Source organism: Gymnoscopelus microlampas, assembly GCF_963454915.1.
Source record: "Gymnoscopelus microlampas genome assembly, chromosome: 14".
In the NCBI taxonomy this organism is placed as follows: domain Eukaryota; kingdom Metazoa; phylum Chordata; class Actinopteri; order Myctophiformes; family Myctophidae; genus Gymnoscopelus; species Gymnoscopelus microlampas.
In genome coordinates this window covers 46,155,184-46,172,248 of record NC_139951.1, presented here as the reverse complement: position 1 = coordinate 46,172,248, position 17,065 = coordinate 46,155,184, and the positions used below count along the sequence as shown (strand labels likewise).

The 17,065-nt window shown below is 39.9% G+C and overlaps 1 protein-coding gene across 1 annotated transcript; it reads left to right on the top strand.

Moving 5' to 3' along the window:
* Nucleotides 1-4,637: 4,637 nt before the first annotated feature.
* On the top strand, nt 4,638-13,014 carry LOC311060260 (OX-2 membrane glycoprotein-like; the record flags this gene model as incomplete). Its single annotated transcript, XM_084078396.1, has 8 exons — nt 4,638-4,644; nt 6,918-7,259; nt 8,049-8,342; nt 10,589-10,636; nt 11,467-11,554; nt 12,036-12,086; nt 12,460-12,535; nt 12,807-13,014. 7 exons carry the CDS (start codon nt 4,638-4,640, stop codon nt 12,503-12,505), a joined length of 876 nt encoding a protein of 291 aa, XP_083934522.1. The 3' UTR covers nt 12,506-12,535; nt 12,807-13,014.
* Between the last annotated feature and the right edge of the window lie 4,051 nt (nt 13,015-17,065).

The window sequence follows — 17,065 nt, the reverse complement described above, 5'->3', positions numbered from 1 at the left end:
AATCAGCTTCATTTGTATAGTGTTCCAGTTGCAATTGTGTGTCTACTTATTTCTTTGTGTCATCACTTCCAATTTCACATGTTTAATCTCTATCCTGATTGAATAAAATTGGTATGCGGATCTGAAAATGCATTTTCCGTTTAATAAAGAGCGGGAAAGACATGGAGACTCCTGTTACTGAACAAACGCTCTATATCAATGAGTATTATCAAAATATATAGTATATTGTGAGAGTAAAATGTTAAACAGAGAGAAAAAAAGGGAAAAAAAGAAACATTGGTGTATCGCCAATGTAGTCATCACTCAACAATAGTCATGTTTAAGGCTATTTGTATAAGAGTATATATATATTCCAACCCCCCACACAATTATATAACAATATATATATATTTTTGGAAACACAAACCATCTAGTAAAGTATGCACACAGAGGTGGATTTGGCGTAAGCATTGCAATTCAGTCAGGAGACCGAATTGTATTTTCTTTTTATCTTAGAGAAAGAACGAAAGAATAACAAACTAGAAAAAGTGCTCCTCGGAGCACAGGTCTCCGCCAGGTCAGGTACGTTATTGTGGCCTCCTGGAGGCACTATAATAAGCCAATGTATAAAGGGTGGCATTTATTCTTAGGCCTTTCACGGCAATCGGACACTGCATTCATGTTTTGCCCTTTGAACAATTTTCTGTGTCATACACAAAAACAACTGATTCACTGACCAAAGAGCTCTGACCAAAACCAAAACACACACACACACACACACACACACACACACACACACACACACACACACACACACACACACACACACACACACACACACACACACACACACACACACACACACACACACACACACACACACACACACACACACACACCAGTTCTCTGCATGGTTGCCCTTTGAACAAGTTTCTGTGTCATACACAAAAACAACTGACCGATTCATTGACCAAAACCACATCCTGGTAAGTTAGCATGCTATAATGGAAGCCATTGTTCTCATATTAATTCAAAAAAACCTGCCCAACAATGATGTCACTGCTGGCAGGTTTATCAGGTGTCCACAGCCCTCCTCAACGAATAGGTACAGCAAGCCCACAAGAGACAGCTACAACCAGTCAATGACACAGTTGCTGTCGGTGTGAGTGTATAGGTCAGAGATTGGTAGCAGTGGTATAAAGTAATTAAGTACGTTTACTCAAGTACTGTATTTAAGTACAATGTTTAGGTATTTTTTACTTTACTGGAGTATTTCCAAGTTTCAGTACTCTTACTTCTACTCCACTACATCTCAATCACAGAACAAATTCAAAGCTTCACTGTATCACAGTTAGAGGGGTTGAATTATGGAACACCAGTGGCGAAGAACTGAAAAATTGCAGTACAATACTCAAGTTAAAACACATGTATAAAAACAACATATTGAAAGGATATTGCATTAAGCTCTGAAGATTAACACCAGAAGCTGTTTTTGTTGTTGTTGTCTCCGCCAGGCCGAAAGGCATGGCGAGAGAGTATGTTTTACCCCCTGTCCGTCCGTCCGTGTGTCCGTCCGTCCTGTCCGTCCGTTTGTTTGTTCTGTTTTTGTTCCTGTTTGTTTCTTGCTAGATTTTTTTAAATTATATTTCTAAATATTATTTGATCGTTGAGCAATAAGGGATAGGACTAGATACGTTTTTAACTTCATCCCACGCCCTTTTCGAACACCCCAGAGTACAACATGTATTTGTTTTCATATGTATATTTCTTATTTTAAGTGTATTCTGTTTATTTTATGTATTTCTTTGTATTTTAACAGTGTTAAAAATAAACAATCAATCAATAAAAATAAAAAAAACTAGGACTTATGGCTGGTATTGGAATCAAATCAAACAGCTAAACCAAAGCGTTTATCAAAATGGTCTGTTCTAAGTTTTAACTCATGTCAAAGTAACCCATGTAACATACTGAGGCACACAGAACTAAAAGAGTGAATATGTGGTTAAAGACCACCATCTAGTGGACAGATGTCAGAACGTTAAATCTATTCCTCAGATGTGTTTGGTGTGCAAAGCTAGTCCTGTTATAAACAACAACCTTAAAGGGTAGGTAAGGTAAGTAGGTAAGTCATATGTTTGGTTCAACAAAAAGTTTTTTGGGGATTGTTTGTTTAGCAGTCATTGTTATAGTTCAGTAACTGGGGGTTCTCTGTCTCTCCAGCTCTTTATAGACCCCTTAACAGACGACGTCACACTGATAAGAACCAGTATGCGTGCAACCAGTATGCGCTAAATGAAACCCATTCTATCAGGTCTCGCCAGGACGTGCCACACTAGCCAACACACAAGAGGGGGTTGGGGTGTGCTGAAACTAGCGCACCCCGAAACAACAGGTTGGAAATTGATTGCGTGAAACAATCACCTGCGCATCCAGTCTCAATGTTAGTAAACAATTAATTGGTCTATAAAAGAGCACAGAGTCTGATTCTGACTGGGCAGTAGGCTATTCACTCTAGCAAATCCACCAGGTTTCCAGCCTAGACAGTCCAGTCACAAACTTACACATGGTGCTCTTTAGATACCTTTTGCTAAATTATATAACATGCATATCAAAACAACAAGACAGCAGAAAGGCAGAAAACTAAGTGTGATATCTCTTCTTCTATCTTCCTGAAGCGATTATTTAATGAAAGGTCTCAATCAGATCATGTTTATTAATATGATTGACTCCTGTCTCTCATTGACTTCAATGCATTCCGTGGAACTTCAGACTCATCAGCACAGGGAGGAGTTTTCCTCCCAGTGCTGTGAACCTGCCAGCCGGAGTTGCTGGTGACAGTCCTGTCTGCACCTTTATTTTTAGAATCCTCGTCTAATGTTTCATTATTTTCGCAAATTATTTGTTTGTATGCCTAATATTATTATTATTATCATTATTATTATTATTATTATTATTATTATTATTATTATTATGAAAATTGTTATTATCGCCAATTTAGTCATCACTCAACAATAGTCATGTTAAAGGCCTTTAAGAGAGTGGCCCCCCAGGCCCCCACACACACAATTATAAATATATATGTTTTTAGAAACATACACGCTGTCCAGTAGTATTCATACTTCATTATAGTATGCACGCAGAGGGATTTGGCGTAAGCATTGCCAGTCAAGAGACCGAATTGTGTTTTCTTTTTATCTTAGAGAAAGAAAGAAAGAAAGAATAGAAAAGTAACATAAACGGCATCGAATCCCGTCTAGTTTTGTCAAACAACCAAAGTGGTCTGAGGTGGGTTCTCTGAAACTGCTACAGCAGGCTACTCTGTTTGTGTGCTCTGAGTCTGAGTCTGTGCTAAGAGACACAGTGTCCAGTTCTGTAGTTACCCTCTGAACCGCACCGAACAAGTCACTGTGTGACACACTGTGACACACACTCAATATGAAAGCAACTGATTCACTGACCGAAACTTGTCCCCCACGCACGCACGCACGCACGCACGCACGCACGCACACACACACACACACACACACACACACACACACACACACACACACACACACACACACACACACACACACACACACACACACACACACACACACACACACACACACACACACACACACACACACATTCAGTATATACACACTGCTATTGATGTATTATTCATTTAGTAGCCTATTCCATCTTATTTCTTATTACTGTATTCTGAAATGGTTTATTATAAGAAGCCTACACATTGTTATGATTCTGTCTGAATGGAGTGTCCTGGAGAAGTAAAACATCCTGATAAGATAAGTCGGCAGCTGCATAGTGTTCACATAGGAATGAGATCTTCAGCCAGAATAGTGGTCCTCGGGTCATTTTGATAACATGTGTATCCGCTGGGGTTAGATTTGTGCTGTGAGTGACCTTGGTGTGATTCTAAGAGTGAAGTATCTTCTATCATTGTGCATACAGTATGACATCAGTGTCCTGATAAAGAAGTGGCCATATAGCCATAGCGACCAACTCAGTGGCCTTGTGGTTAGAGCACTGGTCACAGACAGTGGTGGAAAAAGTACTTAAATTCTTTGATGCATGAGCAATTACTATTAAAAAAAATAAAAGTACAAAAGTATTGGCATCAAAATATACTTAAAGTACCAAAAGTAAAAGTATTAAATATTTGAAAATAGCAGATCTACAAGCTCACAACGTGTCGCGATGTGTCGCGTTGTGAGCTTGTAGATCGGCTATTTTCAAATAGCCTAGGTATAAAATAGGACTAAAGTGGTTAGTGTATGTTTCCTTATATCATAATCTATATCTGAAGTATAGACAATTGAAAATACTCCAGTAAAGTAAAAGTACCTCAAAATTGTACTTAAGTACAGTACTTGAGTAAATATACTTAGCTACTTTACACCACTGGCCGCATTGTGAGCTTGTAGATCTGCTTTTTTCAGTAGTTTGGGTCCCGGGGCAAACATCCAATTTCTCTATTGGGTCTTGGGAGCCACTGGGTTAGAGTGTCCGCCCCGGGAGATTGAGAGGCGGGGGTTCAATTCCCTGGCCGGGTCATACCAAAGACTATAAAACAATGAGACCCAATGTCTTGGCACTCAGCATCAAGGGTTGGATTGGGGGGTAAGTCCCTGTGACATTACTGTACTAGCATTATGTCCGGTAGGATGTACATCATACATGGGCAACTGACGGCCCGGGGGCCACATGCTGCCCCCACCTACACTTAATGCGGCCCGCAGGTTAATAACGGAATACTGATATGTAATTGATGATTTCAGCTGTTTACAATTACAAACATGCAAACATGACCCGCTTTAATTACTTCAGTCTGTATTCAAATTCTATTGTCTTTTTTATGTCCAATGTATTTGTATTTAAGTTCATAAAGTTAACATAAGTATAACTTATGAAATAAGTGGAGATGGAAATGAAATAAAAATGTTACTTTTCAGGATTCCAATTAAAATATAGCTAAAAATAATTCAGGATTCCAATGAATTAAAAAAATAAATAGCAGATCTACAAGCTCAAAACGCGTCGCACTGATATACATGTACTTGTACTTCAAGCTGTATGCTACAAAAACAGGAGACGTATTGTGGCCACATTGTTCAGGAATCGTTGTCGGTTCCCAAGGCTACTTAGTACTTACATGGCCATGGCACCAAGTGCATCAGAATGCTTACGCCAGAGTGAATCAGGACATTTACACCACGTAAATGTCCTGAGTATACTGACCACTGACCAAGGAAATAGTTAAACTTCCACAAGGAATGGGGCCATAAAGCAGGGTCTGGTAAATTCCCTCCTCTGTACTGCTGTGTTGTACAGAACAGAAATGGCTCATTTTCCTCACACGCTTGTGTTTTTGCTACCATTAGTGACGTCAACCAGCTTTATATTAAAGGGATATTTCAGAGAGAGAGAGAGAGAGAGAGAGAGAGAGAGAGTGAGTGTGTGGGGGGCAGTGTGTGTGTAACATTGAGGTCTTACACACACACTGCGGTGAGGTGATCACTGAAGTTTTCTGCTGTCCCTGGTAGACATATGAATTAGTTTTTGCTTATTCTTCTTCGTTAAACAGAAATGGTTTATCTCACTCACACACTTTTGGTTTTCATACTGGTGGACTTTTCAGAAGGTAGGTTAATTAAATTGCTTCTATAGTAATCAGTTAAGCTTGTTTTGGGGATGGATGAACTGGTCATGTTTTTTTTTGTTTTTTTAAAGAACATGGGCAGCCTACTATTTGGGGGCAGAAATAGAACAGATGTTTTGTTTTGTTTTGATGTTTGTATGGACAGGAGGGGGACACAATTTCAGGTTCAAGGGGCTTTATTTAAACAGGTTTAATATCCAGTATTCTTTATAAAGTCATGATTTTATACACTCCAGTAAAGTAGGTGGTGACATGCACCTTTAACGTTTGTCTGCCAGTAAAATGTAATTATAATGTCATGCCATGGCACAGATTAAAAGGACAAGTTGAAACAAGCAAATCAAAGTTCAAGGGGTTCGAATCGATACTTTCGTAATAAGCATGTTCTGTTTTCTTAAACAATACAGTTTGTGGTGTAAAACTTGTTAATTTGTTTAAAGTATTATTGTTTTAATTTATCATTATAGAAAAGTTGAAGTTTATTAGTTGTTATCCAATGAAATTGGTGATTTATGAGGTTGAACACTTTAGTAAGGCACTGCATGTCCTCATCAACCCAGAAATTGGCCTCTAAAACATAATTTATTATCTCCAGGCTAAAGCTCCATTATGCTTGTAGTAGTACAAGCCAGCAACAGAGAGAGTGAAGATGCAGGTGTAGACTCCTTCATCCACAACAAAGAAAAGGATAGATCCATTGTTATCTTTTCAGATCCTTATTGTCTCCGCCAGGCCGAAAGGCATGGCCGAGACTATGTTTTGCACCCTGTCCGTCCGTCAGAGTGTGTGTGTGTGTGTGTGTGTGTGTGTGTGTGTGTGTGTGTGTGTGTGTGTGTGTGTGTGTGCGTGTCCTTCCGTCTATGGACAGCTAATCTCTACTTAACACTAGGGTGATACAATACATAGGGAAGTGACCGAAACTAGTGAGTGACCACCAGTGAGTCATTTGATCAGGGAAAAATAGAAACAGAAACAGAAAATAAAAATTGACACAGACAGACAGACAGACAGACAGACAGACAGACAGGATTTGTATGCTTTTTCAGCTCAAAAAAACATTTGTATAAATAATCAATGTTGCACAATAATATACTGTAGCTTATTCTCCCCCAATGCCTGCGCCCAATCTCCTCCTTCACGCTTTCTCCTAGAAACTGCATTACTACACTGGCTACCAACATAGAGAATACGTTATTTGTATACAATTTGCGCGTGTTCATATTTCATACAGTCAATGTTATGTACTAATAACTGTCATCTCCTCCACCTACAGGTCTATCAGAGTTGATCCAAACACAGGATCCTGTGAGGACCACGGTGGGAGAGGACGCCCGTTTCACCTGCCAGCTCACACAACCCAAGAACGTCCTTCAAGTTACTTGGCAGAAGGTATTAGGAAAAGGAGGAACAGAGGACGTTGCCAGCTACAACAAACGCTTTGGCACCAAGATCAACCCTCCCTTTGAGGGGAAAGTGGAGTTTGAAGACACAGGACTGCAGAACAGCACCATAGTGGTCAGGAATGTGACCAAAGCAGACCAGGGCTGTCTTAGATGTTTATTTAATGCTTATCCTGAAGGAGCCATCTATACGAAAACCTGCCTCATAGTGGATGGTAAGAAGTTGTCCTGTGTGTGAGTGAGTGTGAGTGTGAGTGTGTGTGTGTGTGTGTGTGTGTGTGTGTGTGTGTGTGTGTGTGTGTGTGTGTGTGTGTGTGTGTGTGTGTGTGTGTGTGTGTGTGTGTGTGTGTGGTGTGTGTTTGCACGTGTGTGGCTTAGTTTTTCAACCTCTCTGACAATAGATTCTATATTAATGCCCTGAATACAAAACACTGTATATTTGCCACGCTGTAAGGCTTTATTGCTTTAAGATGTTATGGTTGGAGGTTGGTGAAGGAATTTAGGCCTAGTCATGCAATGTCGTCACAAGTATAAGACAAGCTGTCAAAATGATCAAGTTGGTCGAGTCAAGTCATGTCAGAGTGCTTTCCAATCGAAGATTACCAGCAACAAGTTGAGAGGGCAGGGGGGCATCCGTCCGTCCATCCACCCATGCAAGTAATTCATTTCCACAGGGTGTGCAAACACTTTCTGTTTCTTGTTCATGCGTTAGGGATGGTTAGTGCTGCTACTGTGACAGGGGGCAGGAACTGGAACTTGAACTGTACGAGGAAAAACAGGGACGCCCAGGAAGCATCCGTATTAATTGCCCGGACCACCTTAGCTGGCTCCTTTCCACCTAAAGGAGCAGCGACTCTACTCCAAGTCTCTCTCCCGGGTGACGGAGCTTCTTACCCTGTCCCTATAGGGAAGATACCAGCCACCCACCTGAGGGCGACACTCATTTCGGCCGCTTATCCGCGATTGATTACATTATTGATTAAATTATTGTTTTTTTTTCTCAGATCAACCAGAGCCCATATTACACGTCACACAACCCACTGGCACAGAGTTGATGGTTGTGTCCTGCTCAGCTGTGTCCCGTCCTGCTCTGACAGTAACTCTGGAGGTTCCCACACATTTAGGCTCTTCAAACTACAGCACCGTCCATTCAGTCAACACTGACGGTACCATCACAGTGACCAGCACTGTCACACTGCAGAGGTTCTGTAACAACGGCACACAGATCCACTGTGTGGTGACTCTCTCCTCTGGGCTTGTGAAGGACGTGTCCAGTGTCATTTATTCTGACAAACAAGGTGAGAAATGGATTTTATCAAGATCCAATACAATCACTCAAATATGACAAAAAAAACAAACAAACAAAACAAAAGACATACAATACAATACACATACATAAAAGAAGGGCACTTAATCTGGTATCACCTCGATCATGGCCACAAGACCAAACATCTGCAGAAAGCAGTGGTGGAAAAAGTACTCACATTTTGTACTTATGTAAAGTATCAACACTGCAATGTAGAAATACTCTGTTACAAGTAAAGGTCCGGTATTCAAAATGTACTTGAGTAAAAGTACAAAAGTACAACAGTATTCGCATTAAAATATACTTAAGTACTGAAAGTATACAGTAAGTACTCATTTTGCAGAATGTCCCATTTCACAAGTTTCCAAATGTATGAAAATGCTTTGAAAATAGCTGATCTACAAGCTCGCTATGCGATGCGACGCGTTGTGAGCTTGTAGATCGGCTATTTTCAAATAGCCTAATGCATATAGGGCTGAAGTTGTTAATGTATGTTTCGTAATGAAAAAAAAAAATGTAATCTGCAAAGTACCTAGTAACTAAAGTTTTCAAATAATTGTAGTGGAGTACAATATTTGCCTCTGAGATGTAGTGGAGTAGAAGTAAAAGTAGTGAGAATTGGAAGTACTCCAGTAAAGTAAAAGTACCTCAAAATGTTGCTTAAGTACAGTACTTGAGTAAATGACCTTAGTTACTTTACACCACTGGCAGAGAGTACAATTATCCAGCTCCAGACTCATCCGTTAGATGAGATAGATCAGTGTCCTTGACATACTGAATAGATCCTCCCCATATTTCTCTAAACAACTCCAACTCTTGCTTAACTTTTAGAGTCTAAATATTTTTTTTTCCAAAGGAAGGCTCACAGCTAACTCCTTAAACCACTGAGCGATGCTTGGTTTGTCTTATCTTTTTCCACGATCAAGCAATAGTCCTTTTAGCTTGTTGTAAACATAGAACTATAAATATTTGTTTGCTACGCCTCATCTTGTGGCCAGCTGGATAAAGACCTACTAAGGGTGAGAGATGGATTTAAAATTACACCAAAGACAGCACAGCACTTAAAGCTGCATGCACTCTGTAACTTTCCTCTTCTACCACGCATTTCAACCCGGTTTCCTGCACAAGTGCTGAAATGTTCCTGGTAAAACCGTCCCGGTCGCGTGAATTCAAATTACATGATGATGTGAATTCACACAGATCGGGGTGGTTTACCAGGCTAGAAATGTTTTACCATTGCCTGCCTGCTGGCTCAGGGGATACATTTAACCTTGACCATCTGTCAGGAACGAGTACGGAGGATGACCCAAAAAAGTGTTTATTAACTAAAACAGAGGATATTCCAAATATGGGCAAAACAAAGGCCTTACTCTCAAATGCACTCACAGGACAGACTCACTCACTCTACAAGGAACTACGAACCGGCGAGAATCTCAACAAACACAGGGATCAAATAGACACAGGGATAACAGGACACAGGTGAACTCAACTGACAATCAACACTGGGATAGGCTGGGGGACTAAGAGGACACAGGTGGAAACACTGACAAATCACAAGACTGGTAAGACAAGGCAGGTACAGAACTACAGGGGTGGACAGGAAGGCAGAGAACATACTACAGAATAAGATACAGTTCTAACACCAAGGCAAAAGGCAGCAACAGAATAACATAAATACAATTGGAACGATACAACAGAATAGTCCTAATAAGTCCAAGACCTTATAAGGGCAGTCAAGGTCCAAGGGCTGAGTTATACAGTCAAAGTCCAAGGGCTGAGTTATACAGTCAAAGTCCAAGGGCTAAGTCCAAGGCCCGAGGAGGGGACCATGACACCATCTGGTCAAAATACGTGTCAGATCCTGTGTCGAGGTGAGACACGACGTTTGACACAATCTAAATGTCTCAATAGAAGAGCAGGGAGACCAAATACCACCTACCATACTACCATACAGATTGTGCAAAATTACCCTCCCCCCCATCTGAAAATGTTTTGTGCCAGGGTAGATCTGAGCTTGTAGATCTGCTATTTTTGAAAAATCCCTGGCACAAAATATGTTTGAGATGGGACATGAAAAGGTTTGTGAACCACTGCTGTACTCAACTGTTGTTTTCCAATTAGTCTATTTCAATTAGTCTATTTAATTCATTGACCTTCATTGATATGTATTTGAATGATAGATAGCTTAGATGATGTTACTAATTAACTAATATACAGTATGATTCTTTTGTTTCCCAGATGTGTGTGAAACATATGAAGCACCTGTCTCATGTCTGAGTGGTTGCAGTAAGTTATTTGTATTTATTGTCTCCGCCAGGCCGAAGGCATGGCGAGAGAGTATGTTTTACCCTCCGTCCGTCCGTCCGTGTGTGTGTCCGTGTGTGTGTCTGTGTGTCCGTGTGTCCGTCCTGTCTGTGTGTTACCAGCTAATCTCCGGCACCGTTGGCCCGTTCGCTCCGAAACTTTGCACACACACTCCCTGGATGCCAATTCAGAACCTCTGCCCCAATTTTTTCACATGGGCCTGTTATAGCGCCACCAGGAGGCCGATTTGTGCAAAACAATGTTTTTTACATTACTCCTACAGATTTTATCCAAACGTCATGCAAATCGGTACACAGTATCTCTATAGTCATGTGATCAACATGGATCTGTCCGATTTCCCATATTCCATCCTCATTGCCTATGGTTGGCTTCCAAAGTTTGCAGGATTGGTCCGTTTTGAACAAAAAGCCTCAAACTATGCACGCAGCTTGCGATTTCCGTGAAATTTCACACGCACATTCCCACTAGGCCAAGGAAGAAATGCCACCCTTTTCACATTGGCCTGTTATAGCGCCACCAGCAGGTCTAATTTAGCAAAACACATTTTTGGAACAAAATGCCTCAAATCATGAATGCAGTGTCTGATTGCCGTGAAAGACCTAAGAATAAATGGCACCCTTTTCACATTGGCCTATTATAGCGCCACCAGGAGGCCAGAATAACGTACCTGACCTGGCGGAGACCTGTGCTCCGAGGAGCACTTTTTCTAGTTTATCAATGGGCCTGTTTGATCCTGAGTGTATCATTGTAGAACATACATACTGTATACATGACTATTTCTTTCCTCACAGTTATCACTGCTGCTGTCATTGGTGTTGGTTTAATCATCGGTGTTGTTTTAGTCATCGCAGTCTTCAGACGTAGAAAAACAGAAACAAGGTAAACATCCTTTAATAGGTTTTGAGGAATCTTTACTTTACTGGAGTATTTCCAATGTTCAGTACTATTTGACAACTCCAGTTAGTAGTTACTTTATAGATTTAGATTATTATTACAAAACATATAACCACTTCAGCCCTATATACATTTCAGCCATTTGAAAACAGCAGATCTACAAGCTCACAATGCGTCGCATCGCGACGCATTGTGAACTTGTAGATCGGCTGTTTTCAAAGGATTTTTATGAAATTGTATACATTTGAAAAATTGTGAAATGGGACATTCTGCCTAACGAGTACATTTACTTTTGGTACTTTAAGTATATTTTGATGCCAATACTTGTGTACTTTTACTCAAGTGAATTTTAAATTCCGGATTTTTACTTGTATCAGAGTATTTCTAAATTGCAATATGATACTTTTACTTAAGAACATAGATGGGTGACAGTATACTGACTGTTGTGTTTTAACCTCTCCTGTAGACGAAACAATGATGGTGAAATGACACAGACGGCCCAAACAATGATCCAAGAGTAAGCAGGGCTGTCACAATCACACATTTGAGTTGATGATTGAGTTTCACACAGATAATTGCTATTAACGATTTAATTGTGTTTTTGGCATTGACCATTGGAACTTACAATTTAAATTTCTGTTTACATTTTAGGCTTCATAATTACAAAATTGCACAGGGCAGATATGACAAATAACTTAAATATACAAAGACATTACTGACACATTTAATCTTTTTATAATTTCCCCCCAAAAAATAAAAATAGCGGAAATAGCTGATCTACAAGCTACAAGATCTACACGTTTACAACACGTCAAAATACTCGTTGTAATACTCCATACTCCATTTAGCATAATGATGTGCTCAGGCTGTTTCTTTTTTCTTTCTCCTAGTTCTAGGACAAATAAGCCTTTAGTCTCTCACAACATTGACAGATGACCACACCCCCAACCCCATGATATTTAACAGGTAGGGGAATATGAATGTAGTTATATGTCAGACTTTGAATTGGAAGTAGATTGAGACTGAATTGAAACATATTATGATCAAATGGTTTCCTATTGTTTGTGGTTATGTTATGTATGATTTCTAAATTCAATATGAAAGTAATACCTCATTCAGATGAAGGCAGTTTGTTCTGTCTACTGTCTCTGTCAGTTCATCTGTCTTCTCTCTTTCTCTCTGCGTCTGTGTTTGACATTAAATTACTGTTATCGACTTGTTCTCTCTTTCTTCCAAGGGACTTTTTCTATGTGTTATTCTGGACCCGAGAGACACGTCCATGGAAGGAAACTGTTGCTCATCTCTCCACACCGCCAAGGACGAGGAACATTTTCCGCCGTAGCGCCCAAACTGTGGAACGAGCTTCCACCCCATGTCAGTGCTCTACAGGTGGCTTACAGCTGGCTGCAAGTGGCCTGCCCCCCCCCCCCTTTTCCCCAAAACTGTTTACCAGTGGTGGAAAGTAACTTAGTACATGTACTCAAGTACTGTACTTAAGTACAATTTTGAGGTATTTGTACTTGAGTATTTCCAATTTCCAACACTTTTACTTCTACTCCATTTACATCTCAGAGGCAAATATTGTACTTTTACTCCACTACAATTATTTGAGAACTTTAGTTACTAGTTACTTTACAGATATTAATTATTACATTGTGAAACATACATTAACCACTTTAGTCCTATTTTATACATAGGCTATTTGAAAACAGCCGATCTGATATTTTCAAACATTTGAGTACTTTTACTTTTGGTACTTTAAGTACATTTTGATACCTATACTTTTGTACTTTTACTCAAGTACATTTTGAGCACCAGACTTTTACTTCCGAGTACTTCTACATTGCAGTATTGATACTTTTACTTAAAACATTTGAGTACTGGTATCTTTTCCACCAATGCTGTTTACTGTATATATTTTTGTTTTTGATTTCGAACTGTTTGGATGATGTTTTGCATAGTATTTTATATTTGTCTGTCATTAAATGTTTCGATGAATTGAGTACAAACTAGAAAATGTGCTCCTCGGAGCACAAGTCTCCGCCAGCAGATATTGGAATTTATTCCAAGATTGGAACTTTGATGATAGGCGTTGCGCCTTTGTTTCTTCATCAGTTTGCAGACAATGATTAGCTTCTTCAGTTTGCATAATAAGAGTTAGTTGCACTGTGTCATCAACTGTGACTGGAAAGTACTGTTCTTGATTAATCCTGTCTAAGCTATTTATATTACGTATTGTGATGACACCAGTGTGTCTACGTAATGTATTGCTCCGCCATTTCTCAGCCATTTCGTGATTATTCCTGTCTTACCTCACTTACATCTATTTATAGGCCGCTATACGTCATGCGTCTCACTAGCCAATCAGAGCATACTCTTTCAACGTATTGTCACGTGTCACGTGAGGCTTGACCAATGTTAGCTTGGCCGAAGGGGGGGGGGGGGGGGGCGGAAAGTGAAAACATAGTCTCCTGGCGGAGACAATGACGCCAATGGAAACAAGCCATAGGCTTTCTTGGGTTTAAAATCCTCTTAGCTGACCTTGTATTGAACTGTACTTTCCTGTTCTTTTTTTTTTGCAAACTTCTAATAAAGTATTCAATCAATCAATCAATCAATGCTTTCCCGGTTTTAATGGGTTAAACACCCAAACAAGTCTAGGGGAAAGTCAATGTTATTTCAACTGAAAACTCCTTTTTCTTTCACTTGTTTGCAATCATGTTACTTCAGCATGCTGTAACTTACAGACTCCATTTGAACTTTAAAAGGTTGAGGTACATTATGACTTCCATTTTGTTGTGTTTAACTTTTTGATCACTTTTATACTTTTGAAGTACAAGCACATGTGGATCTCACAGTCTTTTCAGCTTTTCCAATACACACAAATGGCGTTCGGTAGAGAGGAGAGAGAAGGCCACAGGGGGAATGACCCGTGTTTTTGTAATGATAAAAGTGTTGCGTGGGCTCTTGTGTTTGCAAAATAAAACTGAAATTGCCCTTACATTTCCCGCACAGTGTCCTCAGCATGCACTCTGAGGTCTGCCCGCCTCTACAAGTTGGCCTGGCTCCCTGAGAAGGAGGAAAGGGGAGAGTGGAAACTGTGAAATAGTAAAAATAGTATAGTACTGTTCAGTGTGTGTGTGTGTGTGTGCGTGTGTGCGTGCGTGCGTGTTTGTGTGACCTATCCACAAGTTTCCTAGGCTGTGTGGGCATCACTTCCTGTCGATTTGATCCAATGAAATCCAATGATATCCAATGAAATCGACAGGAAGTGATGCCCACACAGCCTAGGAAACTTGTGGATACCGTTCTTGAAATATAAGCCGACACCCGTTGGCAAGACTGCTCCCTGCAATAGTCACTAGAGGGCACATCTGGAGTACAATTGATCTCTCAATACAGATTTTTTTTAATTTATGGTGGTGAACATTTGAAATGAGGCCTTAATTCCCAATCATGGAAATGTCCCAAAATTGAGTCAATTAATTAATTTAGGAGAATATCTGGGAAGGAAGCATTATTCATTTTGACAAGACTTATATTGGAATAGATACGATTTTGGGTGATTTGGGTGTTTTTTCACACAGTTCACTGAAACTACAAAATATGATATATGTATTTTCTGTGATGATCAATGACCAATTTTCTGCATTAATAATAAAGATACTTTATGTATAAAAGAATTGCGCATAAACTATGTCCTTCTGTTAATACATACTGCTCTACTCAGATGGCTGGATAGTTTCCTCTTGTGCATTATGGGCCTTCCCCACCAGATAGCAACACATACTGTAGCTGCACAGCATGAACACTTTTGTTAACCTCAAGCGTTCGTACAGTATAGACACAAAATTAGTGCATGTACTGTATGACTGTGTGAGCACATGCAATTGTGGTGTAATGTAAAATATCTTTATGGCAGACTAATGTACCAGATAGGCTCGACTAAGGTTGATTGAAAATTACAATTAAAAGATAATTAATAAGCATTAATTCCTACACATATTGTGTAGGAATGTAGAATAAATCTACAATGAAAATGCAATTGCATAACTGTTCTGCTGAGGGAAACTGACAACTGTAACAACTTTTAACCTGGCGTTCTGGGTGGAAATGAACATATTCCCACAGATGATGTTGGCAGCAGAGATGGTGAACCAACCTGCCCCTCTGTCATTTAGTGTCTCAAGTGAAAAGTTAACTGTGGAAGATCAGCTGATTTAGATTTTGTCCAGTTGATATTCTGGAGTAGTATGAATATTTACCAACCTAAATCCTGACTTTGATGACATGTACAGTATGACATGACATTTTAACCCATTAAGACCTGAGGCCGCTTCTAAACATTTTTTAAATCCTAACTTTTATTTCGGAAAAAAATATTAAAAATGTATTTTCACAATTTTTCAAAAATAGCAGATCTACAAGCTCGTAGATCTGAGCTTGTAGATCTGAGCTTGAGCTTGTAGATCTGTTATTTTTGAATAGCCAAAGAAATCTAAAGTGACACAGATGCGTTCCAGGTCTAAAGGCAGATAAAATCCTGGGCCGATATATTACGTTAGTTGACCTGTACGTGTACAGGTATAACACAGGATAACACAGGTTGTCTCCGAGTAGCTCAAGTGATAGAGCACTCGCCTTTAGGCCACAGTGACAGGTTTGATCTAGTTAGTCAGATACCTTTTTTGGGGGAAATACAAAAAAAAGGTATACAGGGTTCCAGAAGGGAGCTAGGGTTTGATCCCTGGCACCGCCAACTCAGTGTAACTATGAATAGCACTGCTTGGGCGTAGCCAGTCATGCATTAAGTACTGGCAGCTGGTGGTAGTTGTTGCACTAATGTCAGACCCTGGGATTTGAACCCAGGTCTCCTGCCAGGGAAGGGATACTGAAGTCAAACATCTTTTTTACCACTAGCCCAAGAGGGAATTTCCCCCTTTGACCTGGGTAGGTATTGCTTACCCATTTGCTGGGTAGGTATGCTTTTGGTCTACAGGTAGCTGAGGTAGAGAACCACTCTGCAATGTAGTTTTTTAACTTGTGCAGGAAAACACACTTTTTCTACAATTTGCACAGCAGCACAAGTGGAGTCCTGTTCGTGTTCACTTCTGTCCTGCTGAATCAATGTACTCAAAAAGTATACCTGACAAAGGCCACAGAGGCCGAAACATTGTTGTTATTTTTTCTGACCGCTCTATTATTAAATTATTTTGGGAGCATCAAGACTCCTTTTGTTCACAGTTTATCTATTTTGATCCAGCATCCGTCGAAATGTTTGGATGTTGTGCGTGCAATTCTTGACCATAAAAAAAACAAAACAATGACCATAAAATTAGATGATACAGAAAATATATGTAATATATAGCCTGCAACACTGGGTGCTGAACATACACACCTCCAAGACAGCTTGATGACAGTCAATTATCAGCAGCAGCTGTGCAGTGTGTGCTTGTAAATGTCCAGTTTTACACTGTGGAGTCCTTAGTGTCTATA